This window comes from Megascapheus bottae, chromosome 31, assembly GCF_031878675.1.
Source record: "Megascapheus bottae isolate mThoBot1 chromosome 31, mThoBot2.hap1, whole genome shotgun sequence".
Lineage (NCBI taxonomy): Eukaryota > Metazoa > Chordata > Mammalia > Rodentia > Geomyidae > Megascapheus > Megascapheus bottae.
The window spans coordinates 3,641,565-3,657,422 of NC_143539.1; the positions used below are offsets into that span (position 1 = coordinate 3,641,565).

At 47.7% G+C, this 15,858-nt stretch overlaps 2 protein-coding genes across 2 annotated transcripts; both read left to right on the forward strand.

Moving 5' to 3' along the window:
* The first annotated feature begins 398 nt into the window (after positions 1 to 398).
* LOC150043635 (sulfotransferase 2A1-like) lies at positions 399 to 6,679 on the forward strand. The gene is made up of 6 exons (XM_090322107.1): positions 399 to 587; positions 1,898 to 2,109; positions 3,525 to 3,651; positions 4,161 to 4,255; positions 4,783 to 4,960; positions 6,380 to 6,679. The coding sequence occupies exons 1-6, from the start codon at positions 431 to 433 to the stop codon at positions 6,490 to 6,492; spliced, it is 882 nt and encodes a 293-aa protein (XP_090178233.1). The 5' UTR covers positions 399 to 430; the 3' UTR covers positions 6,493 to 6,679.
* A 2,500-nt stretch (positions 6,680 to 9,179) lies between these two features.
* On the forward strand, positions 9,180 to 14,407 carry LOC150043636 (sulfotransferase 2A1-like). Its single transcript, XM_090322689.1, has 6 exons — positions 9,180 to 9,375; positions 10,378 to 10,589; positions 11,874 to 12,000; positions 12,533 to 12,627; positions 13,202 to 13,379; positions 14,098 to 14,407. The coding sequence occupies exons 1-6, from the start codon at positions 9,219 to 9,221 to the stop codon at positions 14,208 to 14,210; spliced, it is 882 nt and encodes a 293-aa protein (XP_090178815.1). The 5' UTR covers positions 9,180 to 9,218; the 3' UTR covers positions 14,211 to 14,407.
* Positions 14,408 to 15,858: the final 1,451 nt, after the last annotated feature.

Genomic DNA, 15,858 nt, shown 5'->3' on the forward strand with positions numbered 1-15,858 from the left:
CCTTAGTGGCTCTGATGACCTATTGACACCTGGCTTGGCAAAGATTTCTGAGTGATAATAGTGGAATGAATCAAGATCCTGGGGGTAGAAGTCCAACCCTTCCTCTCTGGAACTTTTCTGATATCTAACCTCTTCTTAAAATAAAGGACTGGTGCATTAAAAACAGATTAAATCAAGTACTGAAGCCTGTTTCCTCTTGTTTTTCTGGATTGGTACTAGGAACAGGAGATCAGATGAGCACTATTGCTCTGAATCATTTCACAATTGCACAATGAAAATACCAAGGGCAATCATATTGTTTTTGCCCTCTTTATTATTAATTTAGTTAAACAATGAAATAGTAAATGTTAATGATTGACTTCCCCGTGAAGGAGACATTACAAACTCAGCCACCACCAGCCCAGTGGCAGTGGCAGAGCCTGGATAAGAGATGGACATACAGGGCTTTGCCATGTCACAGGAATATGCGTGGTACCAGGGCATTCCTTTCCCGGTTCTGGATTTCAGTCCTGAAGTCCTAAAAGCAGTCCACGAGACGTTCGTGGTAAAGGACGAGGACATCATCACGGTGACCTACCCCAAATCAGGTGAGCAGACGGGGCCCGGGCTGTGTGGGGAAGGCCAAGCCTGTGCCCAACCCCATCTGCCTCCCTCCCGGGTGCGAGTCAGAGTCCATCATTGAAGACCTGTGGCCCCGAGGCAGAGTGCCAGCCTTCAGCACAGAAGCTCAGGGATGGCACCCAGGCCCTGGGCAAGCTCCAGGATTGCCACCAATTTTAGAAAAGGAGTTTGGGAAGTGCCTCATGGTATATTAACATTAAAAAGTGACTCATGTTATTTAGAGAAGAAGCATGATTCCAAAGAGGAGAATCATCGGGGCCATACCTTGGAACTGGAAAACATAGGGCACATTCAAGGAGCTGGCAGGACAGGCTCAGAATCCAGGGTTCAGGTATGAGGAGCAGTGGGAGAGGGTTGAACACTTGCAGGACACACTGCAAGTGACATGTGTCGAGAATCCAGAGCCAGGGGGTGAGCTGAAGGGATTTCAGGAACTGCTCACAGGTGGATAAACCCAAACACACATAGAGAAATGACTGCCAATTCCAAAACAGGTGGACAGACCAAAATGTAGTTTTGCTCAGTGTTGAAACTACAGACAGTTCAGATCCATGCTCCACTTGTTTCAGGACATATTCCTAGTTGAAGAACATGAGTGGGGAAAAAAAAGAAATTGTGTGATTGCTCTCAGGTACAAGGAAGAGCTGCCTGAGTCCTAGAGGAGAGGAGAGGATTGTGGGTGCAGGGCAGATGGCAGAGAAATCAATATTCAGTTGTCATGCACAGTGTAGGTTTATAAGATGTCAAAATACAAAGGTTGGGTGAGCCTGGATTAAAATGAACTTGACAGTACTCATTCCCCCCAATTATATGCTTGACAAAATTTGTATCAATAAGTTATATGGTATAACGAATGATTGTTGTCCTTAATCTACTATGTTATCTCTCATCTCCTTTGCTGTCCCTTGGGTATCTCATATTGTTACAGTATCTCACTTTGTTATCTGATACATTGAATTTATTTGTATTTGGTTATTTGAAATTTGACAGGAAAGGGGGGAAAACCAAGGGGGGGGGGAATGGGGGGGGAGGGTAATGCGTACCAAGACATGTGAAAGGGTATCAATGTAAGTGAATTAATGCACCTTCTATCTGGCAAATATCATGTAACCCTTTTATTAATTACAATAAAAATATATTTAAAAAATAATAAGTATATGGTATATATGTTTTATCATTACATATACATGCATTACATATATGCATGTACATATATATGTATATATATATTATTCAAATAGAAATGAGTGATTTTTACTATCCTCTCTGTCCCCAGGAACCCATTGGTTGATTGAGATTCTCTCTCTGATTCACACCAAGGGTGATCCCAAGTGGATCAGATCTGTGACCACATTTGATCGCTCCCCATGGATGGAGGTTGTACATGGATACCAATTATTATTGGACAGGAAGGAGGGCCCCCCTCTCATCTCCTCACATCTTCCCATCCAACTCTTCCCCAAGTCTTTCTTCACTTCCAAGGCCAAGGTCAGTGGGGCCATGATCAAATACCTATTCCAACAGTGCTCTTTAATCCTGAGATGGAACACAGCAGGAGATCTGGCATTCTCCTGTGGTTCAGGTCAGGGAATGTGACTCCTTCATGAGGTTGGGGTTCTCTACACAAACCTGTGGATCATGGCCAGATAATCCCTGACACATGTACTAGATGTACTGAAAGACAAACCAATCTGTATTTGAAGCCAACACCCATGGCTGAGGCCTGCCATTCCTGCTGGGAGGTTGGGATATGAGGATCAAGGTTGGAAACCAGTCAGAGAGGATAGACCAACAGACTTATTTCCAATGAACCCCCAAACGCTGCCCCCCCAAACCCCAAGCCAAGCATGGGGACTGTGGATGAAGTGGTAGAGGGCCAGCCAGAGCAGAGAAACATACAAACATTGCACAGGCCCTGAGTTCAAATTCCAGGAATGGCAGGAAGAAGAAGAAGAAGAAGAAGAAGAAGAAGAAGAAGAAGAAGAAGAAGAAGAAGAAGAAGAAGAAGAAGAAGAAGAAGAAGAAGTCGACGACGACGACAACGACCAGGAGGAGGAAGAGGAGTAGGAAGAAGAATTAAAACTGAAGAGTGCAGCGAGGTCATGGGATCTGACCCCTAGCCTGACTCTGAACGCAGGTGCAGTGAATGATCTCCTTACTCCCTTTCTACTCTGGAGAGAGGTCCCAGGTTGCCCTGGCTGCCCACACACAGGGCACACACGACCATGGCGCAATGCTACCTAGATTTGTTTGCCCATGAAGCTCACAGAATTGGACTCATGTTTTGTGAACTGATTTTTCCTGTGTTACATGACTCCTTGTCCACAATTTTTATATTGATTTATGTACATATTTTCTATTTGTGCCAATTCTGGGACTTGAACTCGGGGCCTAGGTGCTGTCTCTGTGCTTGTGAGCTCAAAGCTGTCACTCAACCACCTGGAGTCACAGTTGCACTTGTAGTTTTCAGGTAGTTAACTGGAGATAGGAATTTAATGGGCTGTTCTGCCTGGGATGGCTTCAAACCACAATCCTCACATCTCAGCCTCCTGAGACCCTGGAATTACAGACGACAGCCTCTGATATCAACCCTCTTTAAATATCCTTACCAAGTGACTCCTAAATTTATAGCAAGCACAGGCAAGCCAGCCTCCGCTCTCTTGAATTTTTCAGAGAAATACTGCAGATGTGTTTACACAAGGCTTTCTACCTCCATTGTTTCATTCCTGCTAATGATTCCATCGTAGGAACTCTCAAAAGCATCTAACAAACTAATACACAACCAAAAGACCCAGAGACACTGTGATGCTTGACACCAAGGTTCTGCAATTTCCTAAACACCAAGAATGTGAGAAATTCTGGAATTTTGTTTCTGTGTTGAATTCTCTCCTTCTCCCTTTCAGGTGATCTATGTCATCAGAAATCCTAAAGATGTTCTTATATCTGGTTATTATTTCTGGAGTTGTACAAATCTAAGTAAGAAACCAGAGTCACTGGAACAATTTTTTGACTGCTTCTTGCAAGGAAATGGTGAGTGTGTTGGGAAGAGAGTAAAAAAATGATATAAGGCTGGTGTAAGACCTGGCCCAGGTTTTATCATAAACCTCACCATCTGGGGTTCAGTGCTTCCTCATCCTAGAATTCACTTATGCTGAAGGCAGCAGCAGACTTTGCCATGATGGAAGCTCCCAGGCTTTTGAGCCATGTGCCATGAGTCTAGGCTTAGAGCTGACACTGGACTTCTACTCAGCTGTGGAAAGGATGGCTCAGGGCCTGCGAGGCCTGCAAGGCGCTCAGCGTGGGTTCTGTGAGAGGCCTCGGGCTCCATGTCCTGGGGAGAGGAGTGGGTGCTGCCTCTGGGTGAGCTGCCTCCCCTGGGGCAAAGGCTGCTGGTCCCCAGGCTCTCTCTTTACACCCTCAAGAAGAGGCTTTATTTGAGTCTCACCCTGATGAAGGTGATAGGGGCAAATCCATCCATGCCAGGACACAGGGCTGGGGGATGATGGGGACTTTTCATGGCACCCCGCTGTCCCCTGCAGTGCCTTACGGGTCCTGGTTTGATCACGTGCGAGGCTGGATGTCCATGAAGGAAAAGGAGAACGTGCTGGTGGTCTGTTATGAGGAGATGAAAAAGGTAATGAAGGATTTTCCACCCTCCACTCACCACACTCCACACACACACACACACACACACACACACACACACACAGGGTCCATCTCACACTGGCAAGTATCTGTATCATGATGTGTTTCATTCCTTCCTGCATTCCACTCATCATCGTTTCCTTTCTGTTGTTTCTTTTCAGTACAGGGATTTGAACTCAGGGCCTGAGCAATGTCTTGGACATTTTTGCTCAAGCTTAACACTCTGCTCTCTTAGTCACAGGGCCATATCCAGCTTCTTCTGTGTATGTAGTAAGTTTACAAGGAAACCAAGTACTTTGAGCAGGAAGGCGACACTTCCGGCCCCTTTCTTGTTTGAGTTTTGAGGTGGAGTCTTGAACTCAGCTCCTGACACTGCTCTTTAGCTGGTGTTATACCCACTGAGCCATGACACCATCCCACATGGCATTTATCCTTTCTGTTCCCAGTTTCTTCTGCTGTCCTCCCTTCTCTTCCTGTTCCTCTCATACCCAGGGCCTCCCTGTTTTCTGCCCTTAGGACGTGAGGAACACGGTGGAGAAGATCTGTCGGTTCCTGGGGAAGTCGCTGGAGCCTGCTGAGCTGGACTTGGTTTTGGAGAACAGTTCCTTCGAGGCCATGAAGGAGAATAAGATGTCCAATCTCAGCACTGCGCCCAGGGAGTTAATTCCTGAGAACTTTAAGCTCACCAGGAAAGGTAAGGAGACACCGAGCAGGATGAGCTGTTCGTCTGGGTCAGGAAATACAGTGCTCCAGACACAGGCTGAGGATTGGCTCCAGCCAAGAACTGGCTGGAGGTTCACTTCAAGCCTTGTGAACACTGTAAGGGAGCCAGGTACCAGAGGCTCACGGCTGTGATCCTAGCTACACAGGAGGCTGAGACCTGAGGATCACAGTTGAAAGCTACCCTGGGTACAATAATGCACAAGGCTCTTATCTCCAAATACACACCACATACGTGGAAGTGGCCCTGTGGCTGGAAGTGGTAGGGGGCTAACCTTGAGCTGAAGAGCTCAGAGACAGCACTTGGCCCAGAATTCCAACACACTAACAAAAAGTAATGTAGAGTAGACGTGTATTTGTGGCTAAAGTGGTATAGAGACAGGCTTCCCCATAAGAAGTTCAAGGTCACCACTCTGGCCCAGAGTTCAAGCCCCACGAATACCAGACAAACAAGCCAGAAAAACAAAGGAATAAAAAGAGATCTGACCAGGCACCATGGCTCTCACCTGTAATTATAGCTACTCACGAAGCTGAGATCTGAGGATCAAGGTTCAAAGCCAGCCCAGGCACAAAAGAACCTGAGACTCTTATCTCCAGTTAACCCTTAGAAAATAGGAAGTGAAGTAGAGAGGTGGCCTTGAGCTAAAGATCTCATGGAGAAGCGCAGGCCCAGGGGTAGGGCAGTAGCCTTCGGCTGAAAAGCTCAGGGACATTTCCCAGGCCAAATATTCAAGCCTAATGTCCCACAAAAAATAAATAAATAATCTGATAGAAATCAGATCTGAAAAGAAAACGAAGGATAAGTCTTGCTGGGTGTCCATGGCTCATGCCTGTTTTCCTAGCTATCCAGGAAGCTGAGACCTGAGGATTGCAGTTCAAAGGCAACCCAGGCAGGAAAGTTCATGAGACTCCTTGTCTTCAGCTAACCACTGAGAAAAACGACAATGCAGCTGTGGCCCAAGGAGTAGAACATTAGACTTGAGCAGAAGAAACACCACCCAGGGTTTGAGTTCAAGCTCCTGTGTGAACATAGACTTGCACACCTATGCACACATTCACAACAGACACACATATTTATTACATAAGAACTATCAAATATACATGTACCCACAGAACACACACAAATATACACATATATACAGGAATATTCAACTCTATTACATATGAACTCTACCACATACATATATACTCACAAGCACACATAGACATTTCAGTATGATAGAAAATCTGTATTGTTTACACGCACACACACACACACACACACACATACACATGCATTTAATTCTATTTAGTAAAAATGTTATACTGTATCCTTGGATATTGAGAGACATGAAGGGAAGGTGCTTTCCTGCCCTGGTCGCATCTTCTGCCAGCATTTCTCCATGACCTCCAGGCATTGTGGGGGACTGGAAGAACCACTTCACCCCAGCCCAGATCCAGGCCTTCGAAGAAAAATTCCGGGAAAAGATGGCGGGACTTCCTCTGGAGCTGTTCCCCTGGGACTGAGTCCAGACTCACCACTGTCTCTCTGGGGAGGGGATCATGGCATAAAGCTGTCACTCAAAACTGGAGGTCTGGATCTTCCCCTTCCTCCTCTGATTCAATCACCAGGACCAGTGACAGCCCCATGCAGTGACCCACACCAAGGGACCCGAGTGTGTTCTTGATGAAATAAAGAAGGCAATGGAACTGGGCTCTGACAATCATGCCTTCGTGTTGTGCTTTGCTGAGGTGACCTTACTGGAAGGCCAGGAGTTGGTCCCTTGTGGGGGGACAGTGGCCCCTCACTGCAGGAGGCTGCCCGAGGCTTTGCTGATGTTCTCTGGAAAGGGTTCCTTCCTTCCATTCATCTCCAGGGTTGCTGTCTGCTCCTTTCACGCGGGACAGCTCCCACCCTTGAGTCCAACAAATGGAAACACCCACCAAGCAGGTGCTCAGCACACTGCCCGGGGATGGGCACTGGGGACCTGTCTCCCAGCCGTGCAGCGCTCCTGCATAGGCAAGCATGGCTGGCGCCTTCCCAGGGTGACTGGCAGACTGGAAACGTCCTCTGTGTGAACCATGAGTCCTGAGAGAGCACAGGGACGAAAGGGGAGATGGGGAGATTGGTGTTGCTGGGGTAGATGGCCAAGTCACCCTTGGGCAAGAACCGTGGAAATATGGTGAACTAGAGCAGCCAATGGCAGTGAACTATCCCCATGTTCTCCATGGTGATCTGAACGTTCCATGCCAGTTGCATGAACCCCTCTTCCTATTATTTTAGTTTGGGGGCTGTGAGCAAGTGTACTGGAAACTGAGCTTGGATTTTGCCCTTGCTAGTCAGGTGCTCTACTGGTGATCCACACTCTCAGTTCCATTCCCCCCCCCCCGACTTCCTCCACCTCCTCTTCCTCCTCCTCCTCCTCTTTTTCTTCTCTGCTCCGGTTATTTTGGAGATTAGCGTCTCATTATTTGCCTTGTTGAAATAGACCTCAACATTGGACGCCATCCCACAAGAAAACCAGAACCCTTGCCCTCACCCCTTCACTTCCTGTGGAAGCCCACTTGAACACAACTCAGCCCCTGAGCTAGAAAACTACAATGACCAGCAGCCCCCAGGACACAGCCAACCCCTGAGCCAATAAACAACAAGGTCCTGCAGACACTGGAACATATCTCTGTCCCTGAGCCAGATCACTATAACCTCCAGCAACCCCAGGAAACCACTCTGGACTCTGGATCCATCCTGAGGGGCAGGTAAGGCCGCTCACCCAAAAGGCGGCAGACTCATCGACGGCCTCCTCATCCATAGGGGTCGACACAAAGACCTGGTGTGCTGGGATGGTGTGTGAGAAAGAGCTTGGTCTGCACCAAGCTCAACCCAGCGTTCCCTCTCTGTTAGGCTGGTCACAAGAACTCTGACTTTGGCATTCCAAACCCAACTGATAGCAAGCCTTTGACAGGCAAATGAAGAAAGCAATCAAAGACCTTCTAGAAGGTTCAATGACCTCATTTTCTACCAAAACCATTATATTAATAGGTTCTTCTAATCCTCCCAGAAGAGGGAACAACCAGCTAGGAGCTTAGTGTTTCACACTGTCATCCCAACTGCTAAGGAGGTTGAGATCTGAGGATAGAGGTTCAAATCCAGCCTATTCAGGAAAGTGCATGAGATTCCTAGCTTCAATGAACCAGAAAACGTAAAGGCACACTGTGCCTCAAGTGTAGAGTCTTGTGATGAAGAGCTCGGGGACAGCGCCCAGGCCTAGAGTTCAAGCCCCAGGACTGACAAAAACAATAGTCCAGAAGTAGGGCTGTGGCTAAAGTGATAAAGCAACACTAGTGAGCAGAATAACACAGGAACAGTGCTCAGGGCCTGAGTTCAAGCCCAAGCCCTAGGACTAGCCAAAGAGAAAGACAAAAAAAAATGAAGGGAAACAAAGAAAGGAGGGAGGAAAGAAAGAAAGAATGGAGCCTTTGCTCCAGAGGGAGGTCCCAATTCTCAGGCCCAGCCCAGTTCACCACAAGGCACACACTTCCCGAGTGCCATGCTAACTGGAGTTGTTGCTCCTGAACATCACAGACATGGGCTCCTGGGGTGTGAACATGCACACACACACTCAGGCACACACTCAGACACACCATTCACGTGCACACAAACAGACTCACCCCATCCCAGAGACGTGACAGCAGTATTTGTTGTTTCTCACATCTACAAGTTCAGGATGAGGAAAGGAAGTGTGAGAAACTCTCCCTGCCTGATAGCCTAGGAAACACAGGGATCCATGACCCAGGACCACGGCTGAGATGATGGAGCAGAGGGAGATTCCCAAGGAAAATAAGAAAAATAGAAGAAAAACGCATTGAGGAATTTTGGTCAAGATTCTTGAGTGATAACAGGATGGAAGGAAGGACACAGAGACAGAAGTCCAGGCCTCCTGCTCAGCAATTTTCTAATATCCAGACTTCTTTTCAAAAAAAGGATTGGTGCATTGAAAAAAAGTAATCCTGTATTGAAATTTATTTCCACTTGTTATTCTGCTAGGAACACACAATCGATGAACACAGAATGTCCTTTGAATGATTTCACAGTTGCCCAGTGAAAATTCCCAGGAGTCACCCTGTTTGTCTTCTTAATCATCCAATTAGTTACACAATGAAATGAAAAAGATTAATCATTAGCTTCACCACCTAGCAGACATTACAGACTCAGTCATACCTGCCCAGTGGCAGTGGCAGAGCCTGGACAAGAGATGGAGACACAAGGCTCCCCCATGACAGAGGACTACCTGTGGTACAAGGGCATTCCCTTCAATGGTAGGCATTGCAACCCTGAAGTCCTAACAGCAGTCCATGAGTCGTTCGTGGTGAAGGACGAGGACATCATCACAGTGACCTACCCCAAATCAGGTGAGCAGATTGGGCCCGGTTGGGTGGGAAGGCCAGGCCTGTGCCCACCCCCATCTTCCTCCCACCTGGCTGCGAGGCAGATCCCGTTATTGAAGACCTGTGGCCCTGAGGCAGAGCACCAGGTTTTAGCACAGAAGCTCGGGGATAACACCCAGCCCTGGGCAAGTGCCAGGATTGCCACCAAATATTTTAAAAGTTGTTTTGGAGGTGCTACGTGATAAATTAACATGAAAATATATGACTTCAGTTAATTTGGAGAAGAGGCATGATTCCAAATAGAAGAATCATTTGGGGCCATGTTGGGGACTGAAAAACATGGGGTACATTCAAGGAGCTGGCAGGGCAGGCCTGGAACCTAGGGTTCAGGTGAGAGGAGCACTGGGAGAGGTTTCAGCACTTGAAGGAAAAAATGCAAGGGACATGTGTGGAGAATCCAGAGCCAGGGGTCAGCTGAAGGGGTTTCAGGAACTGTCACAGATGAATTCAACTCAACCAGACACCAAGAAATGGCTGCTGACTCCAAAACACGTTAGAGACCAAAATCCATTATTACTGAGAGTGGAAAATAATGACAGCTCAAATCTATGCTCCACTAGTTTCAGGACATGCTGCTATTTGAAACATTTGAGTGGAAATAAAAAAAAGAAATGTAGAAATTGTGTGTGATTGCACTCAAGTGCAAGGCAAGAACTTCCAAAGTCCTAGAGGACCGGAGAGGACTATGGTGGCAGGACAGTTGTCAAGGAAACATATATTCAGTTGATGTGGACAGAGTAGATTTATGAGATGTCAAAATGCAAATGCTGGGTGAGCAATGATTAAAATAAACTTAATACTACTTAATCCATACCGGATTGTATGCTTCACAAACTCTGTAAAAGTGAGCTTCATGTAAGGTATGTTTTACCATTATACTGAATAAAAATGTACATATATATATACATATATATATACATAATTCAGATAGAAATGAGTAATGTTTACTTTTCTCTCTGTCCCCAGGAACCCATTGGTTGATTGAGATTCTCTCTCTGATTCACACCAAGGGTGATCCCAAGTGGATCAGATCTGTGACCACATATGATCGCTCCCCGTGGATGGAGCTTGCAAATGGATACCAATCATTACTGGATAGAAAGGAAGGCCCCCCTCTCATCTCCTCGCATCTCCCCATCCAACTCTTCCCAAAGTCGTTCTTCACTTCCAAGGCCAAGGTCAGTGGGTCGTGGACAATACCTACTCCAACAATGCCCTTTAATCCTGAGATGGAACACAGCAGGAGATCTGGCATTCTCCTCCTGTAGTTCATGGTGGGGCCTGAGACTCCTTCATGAGGTTGGGGTTCTCTACACAAACCCCGTTCAAACCTGTGGATCATGCCAGATAATCCCTGACACATGGACTGGATGCACTCAAAGACTAAGCACACTGTCTTTGAAGCCAACACCCATGGCTCATGCCTGTCATCCCTGCTGAGAGGTTAGAACATGAGGATCAATGTAGGAAACCAGCCAGAGAAGATAGACCAAGATAATTATCCTCAATGAACCACCAGATGCCCTCCCCAATCCAAGCTGGAGACTGTGGAGGAAGTGGTAGAGGGTCAGCCACAGGAGGGAAACACAGGAACAGTGCACAGGCCCTGAGTTCAAATTCCAGGAATGGCAAAAAGGAAAGAACAAAAAAGGATTGAAACTGAAGGGTGCAACGTTGTTGGTTCTGAGTCATGGGATCTGATCCCTCGCCTGAATGAACACAGGTGCAGTGAATGATCTCCTGACTCCCTTTCTACTCTGGAGAGAGGTCCCAGGTTGACCTGGCTGCCCGCACACAGTGCACATACGACCATGGCGCAATGCTACCTAGATTTGTTGGCTCCTGAACCTCACAGAATTGGACTCATGTTTTGTGAACTGTCCTTTCCTGTTACTTGACTCCCTGTCCACAATCTTCCTATTTATGTATTTATGAACATATGTTCTTTTTGTGCCAATTCTGGGACTTGAACTTGGGGCCTAGGTGCTTTCCCAGATCTTGTGAGCTCACAGCTGTCACTCAAACACCTGGAGTCACAGATCCACTTGCAGTTTTCAGGTAGTTAACTGGAGATAGGAATTTAATGGGCTGTGCTGCCACGTATCTCAGCCTGTGAATAGCTGGGATTACACACAAGAGACTCTCATGTCTACCTTCTTTATATATCTTTGCCAAGTGACTCCGAAATCTATGGCCAGCAAAGGCAAGGCACCCTCTGCTCTCCTGTATTTTCCAGATAAATACTGCACATGTGTTTAGACAAGGCTTTCTACCTCCATTGTTCATTCCTGGTAAGTGATGTGATGGTAGGAACTCAGGGAAGCATTTGACAAATAATACACAGCTAAAAGTCCCACAGACACTGTGATGCTTCACACCATGGTTCTACAATTTTCTAAACACCAAGAATGTGAGAAATCATGGAATTTTCTTTGTTGAATTCTCTCCTTTCTCCATTTCAGGTGATCTATGGCATCAGAAATCCTAAAGATGTTCTTATATCTGGTTATTATTTCTGGAGTTCTACAAATCTCACTAAGAAACCTGAGTCACTGGAACAATTTTTTGACTGCTTCTTGCAAGGAAATGGTGAGTGTGTTGTGTAGAGGGCATAAAGGATATAAGGTTGGTGGAGGACCTGGCCCAGGTTTTATCATAAACCTCACCATCTGGGGTTCAGTGCTTCCTCATCCTAGAATTCACTTGTGCTGAAGGCAGCAGCAGACTTAGCCAGGATGGAAGCTCCCAGGCTCCTGAGTCATGTGCCATGGGTCTAGGCTTAGAGCTGACCCTGGAACGACTACTCAGCTGTGGAAAGGATGGCTCAGGGCCTGCAAGGCGCTCAGCGTGGGTTCTGTGAGAGGCCTCGGGCTCGATGTCCGGGGAGAGGAGTGGGTGCTGCCTCTGGGTGAGCTGCCTCCCCTGGGGCAAAGGCTGCTCCACAGGGGAAATTGTTTGGAAACCAAGTCTGGTCCCCAGGCTCTCTCTTTACACCCTCAAGAAGAGGCTTTATTTCTGAGTGTCACCTGCTGAAGGTGATAGGGACCAAAGCCATCCGTGCCAGGACACAGGGCTGAGGGGATGATGGGGACTTTTCATGGCACCCCGCTGTCCCCTGCAGTGCTTTACGGGTCCTGGTTTGATCACGTGCGAGGCTGGATGTCCATGAAGGAAAAGGAGAACGTGCTGGTGGTCAGTTTTGAGGAGATGAAAAAGGTAATGAAGGATTTTCCACATGCCACTTACCACATGCGTGCGTACACACACACACACACACACACACACACACACACACACTGTCAAGTATCTCCATTATATTATTTCATTTCTTCCTGCATTCCATTCATCATCCTTTCCTTTCTTACTGACTTTTTTTGTTTTTGTTGTTGTTGTTTTTCAGTGCAGGAATTTGAAATCAGGGCTTGAGCAATGTCCTTGGACATTTTTGCTCAAGGCTAGCCCTCTGCTCTTTTAGTCACAGGGCCATGTCCAGCTTCTTCTGTTCATATGGTAGTTTACAGGGGAACCAAGTGCTTTGAGCAGGCAGGCCACACTCCCGGCCCCTCCTTGTTTAGTTAAGTTTTGAGGTGGAGTCTTGAACTCAGTTCTCTGACAGTGCTCTTTGGCTGGTGTTGTACCCACTGAGCCACAACTCCTCCCACATGCCACTCATCCTTTCTGTTGCCAGTTCTTTCTGCTGTCCTCCCCTCTCTTCCTGTTCCTCCTCCAGAGACCCACTCCCTGTTATCTTCCTCTCATGTTTGTGGCCTCCCCTTTTTTCTCTACTTAGGACTTGAGGAACACAGTGGAGAAGATCTGTCGGTTCCTGGGGAAGTCACTGGAGCCTGCTGAGCTGGACTTGGTCCTAGAAAACAGTTCCTTCGAGGCCATGAACGAGAATAAGATGTCCAATCTCAGCCATTTGCCCAGGGAGTTAATTCCTGAGAACTTTAAGCTCACCAGGAAAGGTAAGGAGACACCAGAGCAGGATGGGCTGTTGGCCTGGGTAGGCAAGTCCAGTGCTCCAGATACAGGCTGAGGATTGGCTCCAGCCAAGGACTGGCTGGTGGTTCACTTCAAGCCTTGTGAACACTGTAAGGGAGCCAGGTTCCAGAGGCTCACGGCTGTGATGCTAGCTACTCAGGAGTTTGTGATCTGAGGATCACAGTTCAAATGCAGCATAGGCAGGAAAGTTCATGAGACTGCTTCTCTACAGCTAACCACTGAAAAGTCCAAAAATGCAGCTGTGACCCAAGTGGTAGAACTTTAGACTTGAGCAGAAACACCACCCAGGCCTTGAGTTCAAGCTCCTGTGTGAACATACACTTAAACACCCATGCACACACATTCACAACAGCCACACATATTTATTACACAAGAACTATCAAATCTACCTGTATCCACAGAACACATGTGCACATATGTACAGGTATATTCTACTCTATTATATAAGAACTCTACCAAACACACATCTACCCACATGCACACAGAGACATTTTAGTATGACAGAAGAACTGTAATGTTTACACACACACACAACCACACACACTCACACACACAAACTAACATACAAGCATTTAATTCTATTGGATAAAAATGTTTTACTTGAACATTGAGAAGACATGAAGGGAAGGTGCTTTCCTGCCCTGGTCATGTCTGCTGCCAGCATTTCTCCATGGCCTCCAGGCATCGTGGGGGACTGGAAGAACCACTTCACCCCAGCCCAGATCCAGGCCTTCGAGGAAACTTTCCGAGAGAAGATGGCAGGAGTTCCTCTGGAGCTGTTCCCCTGGGACTGAGTCCAGACTCACCTCTGTCTCTCTGGGGAGGGGATCATGGCATAAAGCTGTCACTCAAAGCTGGAGGTCTGGATCTTCCCCTTGCTCCTCTGATTCAATCACCAGGACCAGTGACAGCCCCATGCAGTGACCCACACCAAGGGACCCGAGTGTGTTCTTGCTGAAATAAAGAAGGCAATGGAACTGGGCTCTGACAATCATGCCTTCGTGTTGTGCTGTGCAGAGGGGACCTTACTGGAAGGCCAGGAGTTGGTCCCTTGTGGGGGGACAGTGGCCCCTCACCACAGGAGGCTGCCCGAGGCTTTGCTGATGTTCTGTGGAAAGGGTTCCTTCCTTCCATTCATCCCCAGGGTTGCTGTCTGCTCCTTTCACGCGGGATAGCTCCCAATCTTCAGTCCAACAAATGGAAACACCCACCAAGCAGGTGCTCAGCACACTGCCCGGGGATGGGCACTGGGGACCTGTCTCCCAGCCATGCAGCGCTCCTGCAAAGGCAAGCATGGCTGGCGCCTTCCCAGGGTGACTGGCAGACTAGAAATGTCCTCTGTGTGAACAATGAGTTCGGAGAGAGCACAGGGAAGAAAGTGGGGACCGGGAGCTGGGGATCGTGCGGGACCTGGCCAAGCCACCCATTGGCAAAAAACCATGGATCGATGGTGGCCAGCTAGAGTAGCCAATGGCAGTGAGCTGTCCCCGTGTTCTCCATGGCGATCTGATTGTTCCATGCTAGCTGCACAAACCCCTCTTGCTATTATTTTAGGTTGGGGGCTGTGAGCAGGTGTACTGGAGGCTGAGCTTGGATTTTGCCCTTGCTAGCCAGGTGCTCTACTGTTGATCCACACTCTCAGTTCCATCCCCCACTTCCTCCTCCTCCTCCTCCTCCTCCTCCTCCTCCTCCTCCTCCTCCTCCTCCTCTTCCTCTTTTTCTTCTCTGCTCTGGGTATTTTGGAGATTAGTGTCTCACTGTTTGCCCTGTTGAACTAGACCTCAACCATGGACACCATCCTGCAAGAAAACCAGAACCCTTGCCCTCACCCCTTCACTTCCTGTGGAAGCCCATTTGGACCCAACTCAGCCCCTGAGCTAGAAAACTACAATGACCAGCAGCCTCCAGGGCACAGCCCCTCCCCTCAGCCACTAAACAAGGTCCTGCAGACACTGGAACATATCTCTGTCCCTGAGCCAGATCACCATAACCTCCAACAACCCCCAGGAAACCACTCTGGACCCTGGATCCATCCTGAGGGGCAGGTAATGCCGCTCACCCCAAAAGCAGCAGACCTAGTGACGGCCTCCTCATCCATAGGGGTCGACACAAAGACCTGGTGGTGCTGGGATGCTGTTTCAGAAAGACATCAGTCTACCTTGTGCTCAACCCAGCGTTCCCTCTCTGGAAGGCTGGTCTCACGAACTCTGACTTTGGCATTTCAAAGCCCAGCTGATAGCAAGCCTTTGACAGGCAAATGAAGAAAGCAATCAAAGACCTTCTAGAAGGTTCAATGACCTCATTTTCCACCAAAACCATTATATTAACAGGTTCTTCTAATCTTCCCAGAAGAGGGAACAACCAGCTAGGAGCTTAGTGTTTCACACCTCTCATCCCAACTGCTCTGGAGGTTGAGATCTGAGGATAGAGGTTCAAAGCCAC